General features: G+C 39.3%; 1 protein-coding gene across 6 annotated transcripts in view; it reads right to left on the bottom strand.

Annotated features, from left to right (window-relative positions):
• NR5A2 (nuclear receptor subfamily 5 group A member 2) overlaps positions 1-19959 on the bottom strand; it is a 133844-nt gene that overhangs the window by 17816 nt on the left and 96069 nt on the right. For all 6 annotated transcript variants that reach the window (XM_032217249.1, XM_032217248.1, XM_032217251.1 and 3 more), the window contains one exon: positions 18839-18986. In XM_032217249.1, coding sequence (XP_032073140.1) covers positions 18839-18986 — 148 coding nt within the window. The remainder of the gene's footprint in view (positions 1-18838; positions 18987-19959) is intronic.

Below are 19959 nucleotides of genomic sequence, written 5' to 3'. Positions count from 1 at the left end.
GAAATACTGGTTTGCCCAAACCGGGAGCGTTTTTTACTACCAGTTCAGTTGAACTGGTCTGTAATGGTAGCATTTCACCCCTGGTATTAACCGTGGGAACCTCAAGAATATTCTGAGGAAGCCAAGTTGCAGGTTTTCTTTAGGTTGCTTAGAACAGGGGATCCCAATCTTGGCAATTTTAAGACTCCTGACTTCAGAATTTCTCAGTCATCCAATCTGGCTGAGGAATTCTGAGAGTTGAAGTCCACACAACTTAAAAGTTACCAAGATTGGGAAACCCTGGTTTAGAGAACCCATTGCGGCTTGTCTAGATCGTACAACTAAACAGCAATAAGAAAAAAAAAGGGGTGTGGCAAAGATTGTGAAGTTGCAAACGCCATCCTGATTATTATTACCTCTGCTGTAGTTACTCTTAACTGGAATTGTAACTTTTAATTATTTTGAATTATCCTGATAAAAAGAAAAACAAGGATTTTCATTTACTTTCTGAAGACATTTCTCTCTAGCTGCATTTTCTTACATTAAAGCAAAACCTCTTTTTAATATAGCACAATATGTACATTCATAAAATAAATCTATATCTATTACATAGGGGCAGGGGTGGAACTGAAGAAGACAGAAACAGCTTTTCCTAAAGGTGAATGATCTCAGCAGATTAGAAACTAAACCAAATATCAATTTTCCTTTCATTTTCATTGACGAACTCTTTGTCTGTTTCCCTTTTCTCTCTTTCCCCCTGTTTCCCCCTCCCCATTTTTTCTTATGCCCTTGGAATGAGATACTTTGGTTGGTTCAAATAGTCCAAACTATGAAAACATCCTCCTGTAAAGGAGGATTAAATAAGCAGATCCAAGTGGGGATATATTAAGCTCTAGTTTTTGAATTTAGCTGGCACGAGATATCTGGCTTGCCTCAGGATAAATTCAGCTAATTGAATGAGGAAAACAGCCTCCAGTAGGATAAAAATTACAAGAGTTTTCAGTCAAACACTTCTTGTCATAAATATTAGCTTAAAGGCATTCTTCTGGTTCTTGGGGAGAGAATGATATTTGCATGACATTATGGCATTCAAGCTTTTATGAATTTGGGTAAATACATTGGCTTAGATAGCAATAGCAATAGCAGTAGACTTATATACCGCTTCATAGGGCTTTCAGCCCTCTCTAAGCGGTTTACAGAGAGTCAGCATATTGCCCCCAACAATCTGGGTCCTCATTTTACCCACCTCGGAAGGATGGAAGGCTGAGTCAACCCTGAGCCGGTGAGATTTGAACCGCTGACCTGCTGATCTAGCAGTAGCCTGCAGTGCTGCATTTAACCACTGCGCCACCTTGGCATTCGCTGGCTGGGGAATTCTGGGACTTGAAGTCCAGACATCTTCAAGTTGCCAAGGTTGAGAAACACTGGCTTAGATAATGATTTCATGGGAGCGGGAATTCTAGTCTGCTAGTGACCCTACCACACAATTCGAGATGCTTCATAAGACAAATTTGAAAAGCCACAGGTGAAGAGAAATGTGTGACATGCCCAATACAGGACATGTCAAAATGAGTGAAAGAAAGCCAGTGCCCATTTATTTCTCAGATGGAAATTGCACGCTGGTTTCTTTTGCCTGTCTTGGGTTTGTCTGGAAACTCTCATGTTTCTCCTTGTCCATTTGTTTGGGAATTATTTCTGTAACCCTTTCCTCACATTTAAGATCTCTGCTTGAAAGAGGATGACGCCGAAAGAAAACATTCCTGCCAAAGCATTCACATAGCTTTTTTTAAAAAGAGTTTCAAACAGCATTTATACTTTAAAAACATCTTGGAGAAAATTACGGAGATTAAGATCGTACGCTCATCCATATTACACTACAGGGATATCAAGATGATAAACAAAATAACATCAGCAGAATAAAAAATAATAATTTACTGTTGCCCTAGTTTCTTCCAGGATTCAATAAACCTTATGAAAATTGTCTGGTTCTGGCCAAGGATCTTTTATCCATCAATTGCCTGATCTTGTTAGAACATTGGGAAAAAAATGTTTCATCATTTGTAAACCCATTTTGCATTAAGCCAAGAATGACTACGCTTTAGGAATTATTATGTGCTTTCCACGAGGGAAGAGTTGCAGGAAATGTGTATGTATGTATGTATGTATGTATGTATGTATGTATGTATGTATGTATGTATGTAATTAGTGTTACAACCCCTGGTATGCCCAAATATGGGAGGAAACTTACTGCTTCCATTCTCTGTCTATCGGCTCATCACAAGAGACCATCCAGACAGAAACCCAACATTTTTACTGTTGCCTTTGTTACATTTGTGTTGTATTTGTGCTGATAAATAAATAAAGGGAGACTAGTATAGATCTATTTCAAGCTATTTAGCTGTCATCAGCTAGCCATACCCTTACTGGGATTTGAACCTGGGCTGTATTACATATTAGGCAGATGTGTTAACCACTAAGCCACAAGGTTCTCCTCCTTTATCAGCTGAGCCAGGGAAATAGGTATGTATTTAGTGTCACAACCCCTGGTATGCCCAAATATGGGAGGAACCTCTATCTATCTATCTATCTATCTATCTATCTATCTATCTATCTATCTATCTATCTATCTATCTATCTATCTATCTATCATCTATCTATCTATCTATCTATCTATCTATCTATCTATCTATCTATCTATCTATCTATCTATCTAATCTATCTATCTATCTATCTATCTATCTATCTATCTATCTATCTATCTATCTATCTATCTATCTATCTATCTATCTTATAGTGAAAAGAAGGACTAAGTGTGACATGATAGCAGTATTTCAATATTTGAGGGGCCCCTACAGAGACTATTTTCCAAAGCACCAGAAGACAAGATAGGAAACAATGGATGGAAGCTAAACAAGGAGAGATGTAACCTAGAACTATGGAAAAATTTCTGAATACTGAGAGCAATCAAGCCAGGAGGGAATGGCTTGGCTTTAGAAGTTGTGGATTCTCCATCACTGGAGGCTTTAAAAAAAAAGAGACTGGACGGCCAATTGTTTAAGAAGGCCTAGGGTCACCTGCTTGAGCAGACGGTGCTGTTTAGATGCCATCCGATGTACCTTCCAACTCTGCTATTCTATGAACTATGTATGTTCCTCTTCCCTGAAGGAATCAGTTTATAAGCCAAAAGAAAGGAAAGGCAATTTGGGGATTGACTATCATTTTCATTCTAAACAAATAGCTACAAGGAGATGGATTCAGCTATTGTCTTGATATCCTAGAGAAGCCATTAACACCAAGCTCATGTTCAGAATTTTGTGACCGAACGCATATAATCCAAAGAATCCCATTACGAGCAAAACAAATTTGAATTTGAATTTGAATTTGAAAGTTTATTTATAGGCCGCCCTTTTCCCTGGGGGGACTCAGGGCGGCTTACAACTCATGGGGAAGGGGATACAAACAATGACACATAAGAACAATACATAATTAAAAAGAACACAACATTCATACCATTCGGGTGGGGGTGGGTTAAATCTTTAGCCCCAGGCCTGACGGGATAGCCAGGTTTTAAGGGCTGTGCGGAAGGTCTGGAGGGTGGTGAGGGTACGAATCTCCACGGGGAGATCGTTCCAAAGGGTCGGAGCTACTACCGAGAAGGCTCTCCTCCGCGTAGTTGCCAGTCGACATTGACCGGCAGATGGGATTCGGAGGAGGCCTAATCTGTGTGATCTAATTAGTCGCGAGGAGGTAATTGGCAGTAGGCGGTCTCTCAAGTATCCAGATCCACTACCATGAAGGGCTTTATGGGTGGCAAGTAGCACCTTGAAGCGCACCCGGAGATCAACAGGTAGCCAGCGCAGCTCGCGGAGGATAGGTGTTATGTGGGTGAACCGAGGTGCACCCACTATCGCTCGCGCGGCCGCATTCTGGACTAGCTGAAGTCGCCGGATGCTCTTCAAGGGCAGCCCCATGTAGAGCACGTTGCAGTACTCCAGCCTAGAGGTCACAAGGGCACGAGTGACTGTTGTGAGGGCCTCCCGGTTCATTGTGTTTGTTTTTGTGCATGTGTATGGGTGCAAGTAGGGCATATGGAGGGTCACCAATTTTGTTACTCCATCCCTTTCTGATGCACCAACAGCTTTTGCAGAAGGTTGTCTAATCTTCTAAAGCAGAAAGAGGCCCCATCGAGGAGTCTATAGGCTGGAAGAGGCTCATAATATGTGTAGAACACATACAAACCCTTGGATCTAGGCCTATGTAAATTAAAATATATATCTAATTGCCATGGGAAATACATAAATTTGCCCTGTACACAGCAGAACATGTGGAGTAACCACAGAAAGCTGACACTTAAATGGTGGGTTATTTGGGACTGGATTCAACAAAATGAGTCATTTAAAAAAAGAGTTAGAAACTAGTTTTTCCATATCCTATTCCAAATTCAGAAATTCTGCACCATTCCTTATGATATTGTCAGATACACAACATAATCTTTCTCTCACTTCCATCAAATGACTGATATTAGCGGAGGAGTACCAGTTCAGGTGTCCTAAATAACGAGATGTTTACATTTAGCATCGACATGTCCATCGGTTCACAAAATGTTGGAGGCAACTGAAAGGCAAAAACGAGGTACTGAAGAGGCTTTGGAATTGTGTTGCCTTTGATGTTATTGTTACTGCTGCGGCACGCCGCTGTCAAGGATTTATGGGGCAGGGTTAATACCAAAGGTAGAGCCTCACATTTTTACATTTTAATTTTATGAATGAGTCACCACATAAAAATTAATGGACAGACTGGCCCCTTGAAGTGATGTTATCGCATTAAAATATTAATCACAGAAAGACAAATCTCTGTAGAGATACTGATTCCTAAGGAATGATCTGGCTTTGGACACTGAAATAGCAAGAGAAATTTCCCTGATGCCTTTAGGAATGATAAGGTGATTTTGAATATTGTCACCTCCAATAGGCCTGGAGTAATTCTGAAATATGGATGGAAACTAATAAACTTTCAGCAATCACCACAGAGACAAAATAATCTTTCCCTACACGCTGTCCTACGAAATATATTAAAAAGTATTAAGTTCCATCATTCCCAAATTCCATGACCAGGAAATATGGAAATTAGATAAAATGTCCTCAGATTGTGTCAGTAGCTCTGCGCCTTTTCCAAAGGATTTCATTACTGATGCCAAATGCAATTTCCACCCTTACATTAAGTCAATTTTAAATGAATCTTTGACAAAGGAAGGAGAGAAGAAAGGAGGGAAGGAAGGAGGGAATGTAGGAGAGAAGGAAGGGGGGAAGGAAGGAGGAAAGGAAGGGGGAAAGGAAGGAGAGAAGGAGAAAAGAAAGGAGGGAAGGAAGGAGGGAAGGAAGGAGGGAAGGAGAGAAGGAGGGAAGGGGAAGGAGGGAGGGAAGGGGAGTAGGAGAGAAGAAACGAGGGAAGGAAAGAGGGAGGGAGGGAAGAAGAAGTAGGACCGTTGTAAGATAAGATGGATCTATGGGATGATAAAAAAGCAATCTTCAAGTATATTGTCAATAGTAGGGAAAAATTGTTATAAATACATATTATTAATAACAGTTATGAGATTATATAATTGTGAATGTATATATGAAATTGATAAAATAAAAATTAAAAAAAATAAATGAATCTTTGACATAGTTCCTCTTAACTCTTTTGCTTGTCAAAGTACGCAAAAGTGAGATTCTATTAAATTCTATTAATTCTATTCAACTTGAGGTGATTGCTCTGCTTGTCCTAGAGCAAAGCACCTTTTTCAGACACCCTACAATTAAAATGTCCAGTTCAGGTCAGGTGAGCACGCCAGAAAGATTGCAATGCAATTGACAGGAAAAAAAAAACACGCCATCCGCAGTTCTTATTGGCTTTTCTTTTTTGTTTTGTCTTTAAGTTTCATTGTTGGAAAGAAAGATCCGTCTTGCTGCTCCTTGCCTCAGGGAGGAACTGCCAGCTAAGCTAACCTGAACCCAGCTTTGGTTGTCTCCAGAATTGGAGATAGTTGATGTTTCAAATTCAGACATCTTTCATTTACACCAAAATAACAGACATTTATTGTGTACCTTCCAGTCAGTGAGTCTTTAACAGCAAGAACTCTCACAGCGTGGCCCTCTTTTACTTTATGTCCTCAGTAATGAAAGCCCACTATTGATTTTTCTGTAGCTGCTTGTAACTATTATAGTTGATACATCAATAGAAAAGGAAAGCACAATGTTTCATAGGGAGGCAGAAAATCAGAGGGTATACCATGCTGGGACTGTAAATCATGCCATAATCTCTAGAATTGATAGATGGTTACTGCTAACTTGAAACCCATGGCTTTTTCTGAAAAGACTGGCCTATAATCACCCAATACGTTCTAACAGAACGGAGTGTCCTTAATAGCACTAAAAGACATAATACAATCATTCATTGCGTGCCCGTGCATGTGTTTAGATTGCCAAAACTTTTGTCTACTTTATATAAGGAAAAATCAACTCACGGTAGTTTTATAGTCTCGCAGTCCAACTAGGAAGGCAAAATTAAATCAATTAGAAGAAATTATTGGTGGGCTAACTCTTCCTGAAATTTACGAATTTGTTTTAGCTCTGGATGTTTCTTCTTGATTCTAAATGACGTGTCCTGTTTGAAGGCAATAATTTAGAAGATAATTTTCTCCACGCGGCAAAACAGGCAGGATGGAGTAATTGTAGGTTGATAAAGTTATGGATTCTCCTACTCTTACAGCTTTCGTCCTGAGCAGAGTTCTGCCAATTACCTCCAATAGATCGATTAGATCCCACAGATTAGGCCTCCTCCGAATTCCATCCGCTGGCCAATGCCGACTGGCGACTACCCGGAGGAGAGCCTTCTCTGTGGCTGCTCCGACCCTCTGGAACGAGCTCCCTGTGGAGATTCGAACCCTCACCACCCTCCAGGCCTTCCGCAAAGCCCTTAAAACCTGGCTGTTCCGACAGGCCTGGGGCTAAAGAGTTTTTGCCCCCCTTCTCGAATGGTATGGTTGTTGTGTGTTTTTTAAATTGTGTACTGTTATGTCTCGTCTTTTTTATCCCCCTGTCTGTACCTCCTTCCCTGATTGAATTGTGAGCCGCCCTGAGTCCCCTTTGGGGAAAAGGGCAGCATATAAATGTAATCAATCAATCAATCAATCAATCTGTTCCCTGAACACAGGTGGTCCACAATATAGGGATTCTCTGGGACCCATGACTCTCGGCCTTAGGCCAAGCAAAAGAGCCTTGGCCTATTGTAGCTCTACAGGTTATGCCAACAATGGCCTTTCTTGGATTGGAAAACTTTTTCGATGGTTACTCATGGCTTTGTAACCTTACGTAAGGACAATTGCAATGCACTCTACATGATGTGCCTGTCTATCTAGAAGCCTTTGTTGATCCAGAATACAACAGTCCAAGTAGTAACTGGGAACAGGCGGTTTGCTCATGACACCACTTTTGGGGAGTTGTGCCAGGAGGGTTCAGAGTGCAATTATTATTTTTAAAAATATTTATGGCTCAGGACCTGAGCATCTAAAGAATTGGCTCTCTGGGTGGGATCCGCCTAGCCAGTAAAACCGAGTAGAGGAGATTTGCTGTGGATCTCAGTCCATATAGGAAGTTGACATAAACTCTTAAGTATTCAAAGGTACCTCCAGACATAAGGATGGAGGGAAATTGAGATGTGGCTCTTTGGCCTCTGGGGATAATATGAAATTATTAATGAAACCTGAAGATGATTGGGGATTAGGTCATTTTGTTTTATTTATTTATTTTACTAAGAACTTGATTGTGACCCAAATTGTACTTTTTAAATCTGATCAGTGTACTGTAAAGTAGTGGTGAAATTCAAATTTCTTTATTACCGGTTCTGTGGGCATGAATTGGTGGGCATGGTGTGGCTTGGTGAGCATGGCAGGGAAAGGATACTGCGAAATCTCCATTCCCACCCCATTCTGGGGCCAGCCAGAGGTGGCATTAGGTTGTTGTTCGAACTACTTACAATTTCCGTTACCGGTTACCCAAACTACTCAAAATTTCTGTTACAAGTTCTCCAGAACCTGCTGGATTTCACCCCTGCTGTAAAGTATATGTTACAGATGGAATCTTTTTTTTTAATTTAAAGGCATATATATGCCCTGCAATATAAAGAAATGCATTTTGATTCAACAGAGAAGTTAGGTCTAGGGATGCAAATCTATGGATACATAAATCTATTGAACTGCAGTTTCTGCAGTTGAAAAGCAGAATTTCTTACTAGGGTGGTAATCTAGAATAAGACTCTCCGTAGCAGTTTAGTTCAAAAAACATGTGGACAACCCTAAAGTTAGAATTTTAATAATCCTTAAAAATGTATTGAAGCCTCCTCTAATAATTAATTAGCACAAGATAAAACCATTAACACTGAGTCCATTTAACACTAATATAATTTTGTGTGCCACTTATAATTCTCATGGTGTTGTTGAGTCTGGCTTCTAGCTTATTAGTGTGGCAGCTGTTAAGCAATAAAGGGAGTTATATTAATTGATATTAATTATATTATATTTGTTAAATTAGTTGGTATTTAAAAAGTCAGAATACTGTATACTACTGCTCTCTGGTTTTAGAAGCTGCATTTCTAGACAGAGCTTCAAAAAAAAATCTGATGATAAGTGACTATGTTGCTCATTAGAAACCAGCGAATGTTGCTGAGAAATCTTCTAAACAAATGAAATGTGGAAATTTTCATCTGTGTTTTATCTCCTGGTTATCCTAATTCACTGTTTGCCTTCTAATACTTTCATGCAGTTAGCAGAATGGCAGTCAATATGCAGTAAAATTGCATATCTTGTAATGAATGAACACTTAAAGCAGACTAAGGTATATGTTATTTCTAACTCACAGCATTTAAAAATTTACCTAGGTAATCCATGCTATATTAAAAATGCTTAAAGGGTTCCAGTTTTCTGTTTGTTCTATGTGTCATTTCATGCACCAAACCTGCCCATGGAGAGGTAGGCTGGAAACCTGGAGTTTAACAAGGATGAAACCTTGCTTACAAAAGACTGTCTTGGATTCTTTACTAAGCATTCGTTGGAAATCTGCTAACGATCTCATGCAACATGATTTATTTATTTATTTTAAACAAAATATATGTATATACAAATGGAATTGACGGTGCGTATCAGATATGACTAGCAAAAATGGTACTTCTGATTAGAATATCAAATTTACTCACGTAGTAATAATTTAGGAGAAAAAGTGTTAGAAATCTTTTACTGTGGATAACACAGAACAAGGGAAAGTTCAGTTTGTCGTAATTTATTTTTAAATCTGACATTGTTTCAACTTTGTTGCCGTTAAAAACGTATATAAAATGTGATCAGCAAAAAAACCCAAACTTTTAAATACTTTATGGCAAATAATTATGCGAACCATTTCCCATCTCAAAATAATTAAAAAAAAAGCTTATCAGATTAGCCTCACTATCATATAATAGCAGAAAAATCAATGAGTTTTGAGAAGAAATCATTACGTTACAGACAGAAGATTTTCTAATTATGGAATGGGAATAAACACAAAAGGGAATAAACCATTCAGAATAAAACAGCATAAGCGAAGCTTTCAAAATGAAGCCACGCAGAAGAATTGCAACATGTCTTTTTAGATATGTAGAGAGAGAAAAAAAGAGATAAAAATCTCATCTGGGTTTGGCTCAACTGCATAATTTAAACAAGTGGTAGAATTCTGCATCCACAATATCCAGACAGTGGAGGAGGTGATAGTGGTTTAAATTTAATTTTGTTTGTTTGCACAAACTACCTACACGTTTTGCTATGTGAAAACTGTGGCTTTTTTTCTGTGCTCAGCGAGAGCCTGTTGTTTACCATACACAATGATTAAATGTTTATCATCTGTACAAGTTCCAGTTGTCTCCTGTTAAGTGAGACGGGGATCGATAGTTGCTCTGCAATTATTTGCTCATTGATAAAGCCTTCATTTCTTAAATGAAGCACATTTATCTGTGGTCTTGACAGGGATAAGGAAACGGTGCACATCAGTCGGTTGCCTATCCTAGCATTAAGTGACTGGGCATGGCTCAAAAAATGTCTAACTTTCCCTGTATTGGCATTTCACTTTACAAGCTGTTGTTCCGATGGAGGTGCTGACAAATCATTCAGGAACGCTAGAAGGGCAAATGGAAAATTTTGGGGAAAAGAAAACAAGGACTGGATTCCTGTGGATGTGGCTGTGGCTTCCGGAAAAAGGACACGCTAAATAAGAGAAAATGTCAGGCAAGAACTATGCAAGAACAGCCCAAAGGAAAAATGTTTTTTATTTTTTTGTTAACCGTTTAAAAGAACGGTTAGTAGTCCTCGACTCACAACATTTAGCGAAAGTTTGAAGTTACGACGGCACTGAAAAAAGTGACTTGTATGACAGTTTTTCCACACTTACGACCATTGCCGCCTCCCCATGGTCACCTGATCAAAATTTTGATGCTTTGCAACTGACTTGTACCTATGACTGTTGCAGTGCCCCAGGGTCACGTGATCACCTTTTACGGCCTTCTGACAAGCAAATTCAGCCGAGGTGGCGCAGTGGTTAAATGCAGCACTGCAGGCTACTTCAGCTGACTGCTAGCTGCAGTTCGGCGGTTCAAATCTCACCGGCTCAAGGTTGACTCAGCCTTCCATCCTTCCGAGGTGGGTAAAATGAGGACCCGGGTTGTTGTTGGGGGCAATATGCTGACTCTGTAAACCGCTTAGAGAGGGCTGAAAGCCCTATGAAGCGGTATATAAGTCTAACTGCTATTGCTATTGCTATAAATTCAATGGGGAAGCCAGATTCACTTAACAATCATGTTATTAACTTAACAACTGCAGTGATTCACTTAACGAATGTGGCGAGACAGGTTGTAAAATGGAGCAATGTTCACTTAACAATTCTCACTTAGCCAAATCAATTTTGGGCTCAATTGTGGACGTAAGTCATTACAGCTGCATAGCTTTGCAGTGACTGAATGATTGTGTCTCCCAGATTTATTCCCTGGAGGTATCTATGCTTTTGGAAAGATTTAGGTGAAATTTGAGCACCTCACACAATGTTTTCAGATTTTTGTGCAAGACTGGGAAAATAAATAGCTACTCTATTAAGGCGTAGGTAATAGTTACATAGTATAGACTTGCATATAAACCCATCTGTGGATAAGCTGATCCTCAACATTTTTGTATGTTTTAATTTTCACAATTAGCTTATCCTTATTATTAGGCCCACAGGTTGGGCCTCCTCCGGGTGCCGTCAACCGGACAATGCCGGTTGGCGGCTCCCCGGGAGAGGGCCTTCTCTGTTGCTGCGCCGGCCCTGTGGAACGATCTACCTGCAGAGATCCGGACCCTTCCCACTCTCTTGGCCTTCGTAAAACCGTCAAGACCTGGCTGTTCCGGCAGGCCTGGGGCTGTTGATGGATATCCAGCCCCCGCTTAGATGTAATGGATGATGTGAATTTTTAATATTGTATTTTTCTATTTTAAAATTTAAACTGTTTCTGTCTTGCTGTGAGCCGCCCAGAGTCCCGATGGGAGTGGGCGGCATACAAATTTTAATAAACCTTAAACCTTATCTATATTTCTCATAATATTTTCGTTAAAAATGCAAGAGGCTGCTTATCCACAGATGGGCTTATCCACAAGTATATAGGGGATATATAGGTATTATTACATATCCTCCCATCTGTAGATAAGACAAACCCACTTTTGGAGGTGTATTTTGGCACCCAAAATTCTTGGCTTATCTATGAGTATATACAGCGTTTTTTAAAAATTCATATTGTTATTGTTTTATTCTGTTTTGTTTCTTTTATATTGTTTTCAGATTATTTTCTTTAACCTTTATAAAAAGATATATTTTAGAAAAACAAACATCTGAGATAAGAGAACAAAGTTGTACTGTACGATTCACAATTTGTGAACAATTTGTTCCTCCATTAACATGAAGCCAGGTAGTTAAAAAATAAAAGGAGCTATGACTAATAACACTATATGCACGAACATACTTGAAGTGGTCGATGAAAATGACAACACATAAAAATTATTTAAAATAAATGTGAGCATTTTTCAGATATAATTCAGCTGTTCAGCTGTTTAGAATATCACTGAAGTATGAAGACTTGCTTTAAATATTTCATCACAGAGCAAGCTACATAACTCCTGAGACATTTCTGCTGCATTGCCTAACATGTGTGAAAACATCTTATGTGCAAAACTATGGCAAAAGGTGTTGTGCTATTCAGCTAGTAGTTAATTTATAAGAAAATAATAATTCCTCTATAACAGTAGTGTTTTTATTCCCTAGTCATCAACATCTGGAAAGAGTCAGCAACCTTCCAATTCAGAGCTTTAAGATTAGCTGACGCTTAACTTGTTCTATTTTTTTTAAAGATTTGTAATTCTACAAAGTTGATGCATATGATTAACAAAACAGATTTTTAAAATAGATCTATATGGTATTATATTTAACAATATGGATGCAACATTAAAATACCCAACAGGTTTTTCAGGATTCCTAAATTCTCGGGATTGAAATTACACTGCCTTTAAAATGGAAAAAAAATAATTCCATTTTTAGAGAGGTGAGCAGAAGGAAGTGGGGACAATTTTAGCAAGATTGGCCTTATCTGATTGCTTGCCACGCTTTCCAACAAGGGATAGAACCACAGTTTTATCTATTGATTAAAGGTGAAGATTCTTTTAAACCTAGTCATGGTCTTGACTTCTTGTAGATAGTCAGTTTGGCCTAGTGGTTAAAATCACCAAGCTAGAAATCAAGAGATTGAGAATTCTCGGGCTTTCTTAGATATCAAAGCCAGCTGGGTGACATTGGAATGGCCATTCTCTCTCAGCCCAATTCATCTCATAGGATTGTGGTTATGGGGAAAACAAGAGGAGGAAGTTGTGTTGGATATGTTTGCTGCCTTGAGTTATTTATAAAAACAATAAAGTTGGGTTACAAATAAAATAAATAAACAATCAGCACTGGTTATACATACACCAGTATAGTATTGTCAGAGGTGGGTTCCTACCAGTTCACACCTATTCGGTAGAACCGGTTCGTCAAATCTTCCGAACCGGTTAGAAGAGCTTCCACCAGTGGACCCGGAAAGCAGGCCACACCTACAGAAGAGCTTCCAAAATTTTTTGAAACCCACCACTGGTCCTTGGATAGGATTATTCTACACTATCATGCTCATATTTATAAAACTCAGTGCCTCTGTGAAAGGTAAGGATGACTACTGCGTTTGTGGTGCAATCAGAACATTGCGTGTGTTGAAGTTGTTTTAACACAAACCAAAGATGCCTTTTAAAAAACAAGTTTACATCCTATGCCAGTGCTGTGTGGGAGGTAATTTAAGGTGGTTCTGACAAGTGTCATCGGCATCTTCATATCCGGTCACATGGGCGGCAAGCCACTCCCATCCGATCACATGGGCTGCAAGCCACTCCCACAAAGGAGGCCACACCCACAGAGTAGGTCCGAACAACAAGTGACAGAAAAGGATGTATTTCAGGCAGGATTAAAAAGAAATAAAAGTCTAACTGAGTCTTTTGAGGCCAGAATTTTTAAAGCAGGGCAAAATGCATCACGTACATCATTGGTCTGCAGTTGCTTTCAATGGCTAGAAATTTATTTTTGCATTTGTTTCGTATTTATTTATTTTTTATACCAAAACAAGTATACAATAACAATTTTCAACCATATGGTATTTACAATAATATATGCCATTTAATTCTGTTTCTTGTAATAATTCCTAACCAAACCCTTTCTTAGCCACCAAACTAGATAAAATTAAAATGTGTATTTGTTCCTATCATTTCTCTCTCTCTTTCTCCCCTTCCTATCTATCTATCTATCTATCTATCTATCTATCTATCTATCTATCTATCTATCTATCATCTATCATTTATCATCTATCATCGGAACCGAGGTGGCGCAGTGGTTAAATGCAGCACTGCAGGCTACTTCAGCTGACTGCAGTTCTGCAGTTCGGATGTTCAAATCTCACCAGCTCAAGGTTGACTCAGCCTTCCATCCTTCCGAGGTGGGTAAAATGAAGACCCGGATTGTTGTTGGGGGCAATACGCTGACTCTGTAAACCGCTTAGAGAGGGCTGAAAGCCCTATGAAGCGGTATATAAGTCGAACTGCTATTGCTACTGCTATTGCTACTATCTATCATCTATCATCTATCATCCATCATCCATCATCCATCCATCCATCCATCTATCTATCATTTATCTATCATCTATCATCTATCATCTATCATCTATCTATCTATCTATCTATCTATCTATCTATCTATCTATCTATCTATCTATCTATCTATCTATCTATCTATCTATCATCTATCTATCATCTATCTATCTATCATATCTATCATATCTATCTATCTATCTATCTATCTATCTATCTATCTATCTATCTATCTATCTATAAGTCTAACTGCTATTGCTACTGCTATTGCTACTATCTATCATCTATCATCTATCATCCATCCATCCATCCATCCATCCATCCATCCATCCATCTATCATCTATCTATCTATCTATCTATCTATCTATCTATCTATCTATCTATCTATCTATCATCTATCTATCTATCTATCATATCTATCTATCTATCTATCTATCATCTATCTATCTATCTATCTATCTATCTATCTATCTATCTATCTATCTATCATCTATCTATCTATCTATCTATCTCTCTATCATCTATCTATCTATCTATCTATCTATCTATCTATCTATCTATCTATCTATCTATCTATCTCTCTCTCTCTCTCTCCTCCGTCCCTCTCTATCTTTATATCTATCTATTATCTAGCTACGTTATCTAGCTATCTCGCTATATTAGCTTTGTTAGTTGCAGTGGACACCCATTTTAATCACTGCAGTCTTATGTTACTCGGAGAAGATCTCAGAATTCCAAAACACTATGGATCTTGGTAGTTAGAAAAGCCCCCACAATGAGAGAGGTTTGCTGTGGAAGTTCCCCTGACCAGCATCAAATAAAGCTTAGTTGCCTTGTTTGTCACACCAATGCACAAGATGAACAAACAACAAACAAGCAAACAAACAAGCCATTCCTCAACTTTCAACTTATTTTGTGCATAACCTATAAAACCTGAACCTCCAACATGGCAGTTTTGTATGCCACCATTCAGCTCCCATATACAGATTGTCTACAGGAACTTAAGTTTCATTTTTCATTGCTTGAAAGAAAAAAGAACTTCACACATCACACAGCAGAGCAGCAGCCTCAGGCATAGTCTGGAGTTCTAGCAATGTATCTATGCTTTTGGGAAAATGAAGTGGAAGCACACTGGCATAATGGGGGCGAAGGTTAGGAAGGAACACCACAAGCCTGCTTTCCAATAGGCAAATATTGGCATTTTGTAAGAAGGCCTATCAGATGTTCATCAAACATTTGATATGGGTTTTTCTCTCTTTTGGAAGAACCCATCAGAATGGATATTGATTATATATCATCAAGTGCTAAACAAAGAATAGATCAAATACCACATACTTTAAAAATACAGTAGTTTAATTTAGGAACATTTTTACTTTAAAAACTGTTTAAATCCTACCTTGCTTTCAAATATGTCAACAAATTGTCATTTCATCAGGAGAAAGAATAAAAAGTAAAATTATAAAAACAAAATTGCATAGACTATCTAAGACACAAAGGCAAAGTCTTTATTCTATAAATGTTGCAGAGAAAACATGTATAAGTGTTCTTTCCACTGTCCTCCCATGCTGCATACAGAGAAATCTTACATCGACTATATGGAAGCGGAATGGGGAGCTAACTAACAGAACCAACTGCAATTCTTCAGGTTGAGAATATGCCCCAAATACCTGTTTAACCTGTTTTCCTGCAGTTCGTGAGGTGACAGAAAAAAATATGCCAGCATAATTCCCTATCTACCTATCTACCTATCATCTATCTATCTATCATCTATCTATCTATCTATCTATCTATCTATCTATCTATCTATCTATCTATCTATCTATCTATCTATCTATCTATCTATCATCTATCATCTATCTATCTATCTATCTATCTATCTATCTATCTATCTATCTATCATCTATCTATCTATCTATCTATCTATCTATCTATCTATCTATCATCTATCTATCTATCTATCTATCTATCTATCTATCTATCTATCTATCTATCTATCCATCCATCCATCCATCCATCCATCCATCCATCCCATTTCTATACTACCGTCTCATTTACATGGCTGGGCAGTTTACAAATAATACAATAAAAGCCAGAGTTTAAAGAAGAGAATTAAAAAGAACAATCGGAAAGTTAAAAGGTAGAGAAAACATCTTCAATCCTTCAACCCTCCCCAGGGTTGCATGACACTCTTAAACCCCATGTCATTTGGCAGGGCCTGGTTGTGAGGCTCTTCACCTACATGAGCAAGATGCTCTGTGGTTTCACACAGGTGGAACTTTTGACCATTTGTTCTCATTGCCTGTCAGAACTCAAGGATGACTGGAAGTTTCCTGCTTCTCATACTTTACGGGGAGCCTTCAGTCAACCTCTGCTAAGGCAGTGCACCTCACCCACCCTGTAAATAATTCGTGGATTATCTCTCTTGCTTCAGCTCATTTATCCCTCGTGTTATTTTACTGTCATGTCTTTCTTCTACTATCAATTTGCTGCTCTATCTCTCTTGCTCTTCTCTTTTGTTTACCTTCTCTCCTTTGCTATACAGACTTGTTTCTCGGTTGCTCTCTTGTTTTCTTTTTCCTTGGCTGACTTTATTGCTCTTTTTAAAAAGACCTGTTGAGATGAGCTTATTTATTTATTTATTTATTTATTTATTTATTTATTTATTTATTTATTTATTTATTTATTTATTTATTTATTTATTTATTTATTTATCTTGTATGCCGCCCACTCCCGGAGGACTCCGGGTGGCTCACAAAAGACAAGGGAAAGGGGGGAATGAGACAAAGACAACATATTAAAAACAAAACCAAGATTCACAATTTCCGTGGAGGTAGATGCTTCTCAGCTCCCCCCAGCCTGCTGGAACAGCCAGGACTTGATGGCTTTGCGGAAGGCCGGGAGGGTAGTAAGGGTCCGGATCTCAACAGGGAGCTCGTTCCAGAGGGCCGGAGCTGCAACAGAGAAGGCTCTCCCCCGGGGAGTCGCCAGCCGACATTGGCTGGCAAATGGAATCCGGAGGAGACCCAACCTGTGCGATCTAATTGGTATGAGAGAGGTAATCGGCAGGAGGCGGTCTCTCCCTCTCTTTTGGGAGGATTCTGCCACTTCAGTTTTATTCCATTGGTATGCCAACTGGGCATTGATCTGTCTATAAGCATAAGAAGTTGGCCTACTATGCATCAGATGCCTACTCCTGGTATCTCAGGATACTCAAGCTAAAATAGTCATAGAAGTGTGCCGGTAGTTGGAGAGGAGGGTCATGTAGTCAGTCCTAGCCAATAATTTCTGGGCAGATTCCAGGCCCTGCGGCACCATTAGCACAATTGTCATGTATAGACTAAATCTGTGGTTGAGAGGAAAGGATCACTATCAGATCTCAGCTAAGGACTAAGAATGACATGAAAGCCAAGTCCTTACAAACATTTTAACGTTAGGTAATTTCAAGCACAGTTAGAAAGATCTGTAGATGAGCTTTGAGCGGGCCTCATCTGGGGATGAATGCTGAGTAGCACATTTTATGCTCCCCTATATAATCCTATGAAATAAAACATCAACAGTCAGCAAGACATTTTAAGGCCATGAACTTCAGGAAAACTCTCTCTTCAGATGTTATATTTCTACTCTCATCTCATTCCATTGCATAATGGAAAACTCCATAACATATTGACTCTTGCCACTACTGAGAGATAATGTCCAAAAGAAAAAGATTACAAACCTAGCCGAGATGGCTAAAATATTGGCATATCTTAAAGACCATTCAAATGAGAGATATAAACGAGACTGGAAAAAAATGGATTGACTATATACAAAACAAATACGGGTCTAAGAAATTCCAGATTGCCTATGCTTAAGATCAGGAATAGTCTAAACTGTTCAAAGTTAGTGCAACAGGAAGAAGCTGAGTTCAATGTAGAGATGTTATTAACTTCTCTTTTTTAATTTCTTTTGTCTTAATATATTTTAGACTGTGTTTGTTAAAAATCTACACCGTGTACGGGCTCTGGGAAGTCGGGGGGGGGGAGGGAGGTGGGGTGTTAGGGGGAAGGGTGGGGGGAGGGAGGATATATAGTATGTGTTAGATTTCAATGTAACGTGATTTCACATGTATACTATTTCTCTTTAATTTCACTGTAAAAATAGGACAAGCTGAATATATTGACATATAGTAGAAATACACCAAAGGGAGGAGTAGCGGGATAGAAGAAAGTGGGGTAGAGAGAGCGGGAGAGAGGATTGGAGGGAGGGTGAGAAGGAAGGGAGGGAGTGTATCGGGAGAGAGGAGTGGTAGAGGGGGAGGGGAAGTAGGGTAGAGGGGAATGATGGAGGGAAGATGGAAAGTTGGAGGGGGGCGAAAGAAAGAGGTGTATGGAAGAAAAAGACAATGGTCCTGTTCGGTTCAATTTTCAGAGAGTAATCTTGTTGATGGGGAGAGGGAGAGAATGGGAGAGAAAGGCAGACAGAGTTCTGAGCTCTTTTGTATAAAACTTCTGATATTTTGCTGAGCTGGAAAGAATAAAACCAACCTGCGTGTACAGTTGGGAAAGGATTAAATGGCAGGATCAAGTCAATCTATTTTCATTTAAATAAAAAAAAAATCAGATAATAAGGATACATACCTAAACTGAATAGCACCAAAAATTTGAGACACACAAATTCTCGTAGATCGAACTGCAGAGATCGTAGTTTAGCTACCAGCTCCTGCGCGTGGCTCATGAGGCTGTTGAGGGTGGCACCTGCTTGAGACGCGATTACGGAATAATCCACCTGTAAAAGGGCACCAGAGTTTTGTTGACTGAACTTAACCAGGTGTGTCATCTTTTAGTTCATACATTTGTAAATGGGTTACTTTTACCACGGAAGAGCTGGGACACAGGAGGACAAGGATAAATACACACATCTGCATATAGCTTTCAGGTTTCAGGTTTCAGGTTTCCTTTTATTTATATGCCGCCCTATTCCCAGCGGGACTCAGGGCGGCTCACAAACCCAAAAGGGGAAGGGAAACACAAGAACTACAAATACAAGCATTTAAAATAACCAACAGACACACAATCGAGAGGGGAAGGGAACTCATCAACCCCAGGCCTGCCGACACAGCCAGGTTTTAACGGCTTTTCGGAAGGCCTGGAGAGAGGTGAGGGTCCGAATCTCCATGGGGAGTTCGTTCCAAAGGGCCGGAGCTGCAACAGAGAAGCCCCCCCCCCCGGGTAGTAGCCAGATGGCATTGGCTGGTAGACAGATGCTTTCAGCTCTGAAGAGTTCCCTACCTGAAGAACTGTGAACTTCACCCTTCAATTTTGATGAGAATCGTCGCCACACATTCAGTACTAAGGCATATACATAGATATATACATAGATCTATCTATATTTTCTAGCTCTATATCTTTCTACAGAATAGAATAGATGAGCTGGAAGGGACCTTGGAGGTCTTCTAGTCCAGCCCCCTGCTCAAGCAGAAGACCCTATACCATTTCAAATAAGTGACGGTCTAGACTCTGCTTAAAAACATCCAGTGATAGAGCATCCACAATTTCTGGTGGCCAGCTGTTCCACTGGTTAATTGTCCTCACTGTTAGGATGCTTCTCCTTAATTCCAGGTTGCTTCTCTCCTTGATTAGTTTCCACCCATTGCTTCTTGTCTTGCCTCCAGGTGCTTTGGAAAATAAATTGACCCCCTCCTCTTTGTGGCAGCCCCTGAAATACTGGAAGACTGCTATCATGTCACCTCTAATTTATC

The sequence above is a fragment of the Thamnophis elegans genome, chromosome 5 (genome assembly GCF_009769535.1).
Source record: "Thamnophis elegans isolate rThaEle1 chromosome 5, rThaEle1.pri, whole genome shotgun sequence".
Lineage (NCBI taxonomy): Eukaryota > Metazoa > Chordata > Lepidosauria > Squamata > Colubridae > Thamnophis > Thamnophis elegans.
The sequence above is the reverse complement of the archived record's forward strand: the minus strand, read 5'-3'. Positions and strand labels throughout refer to the sequence as shown.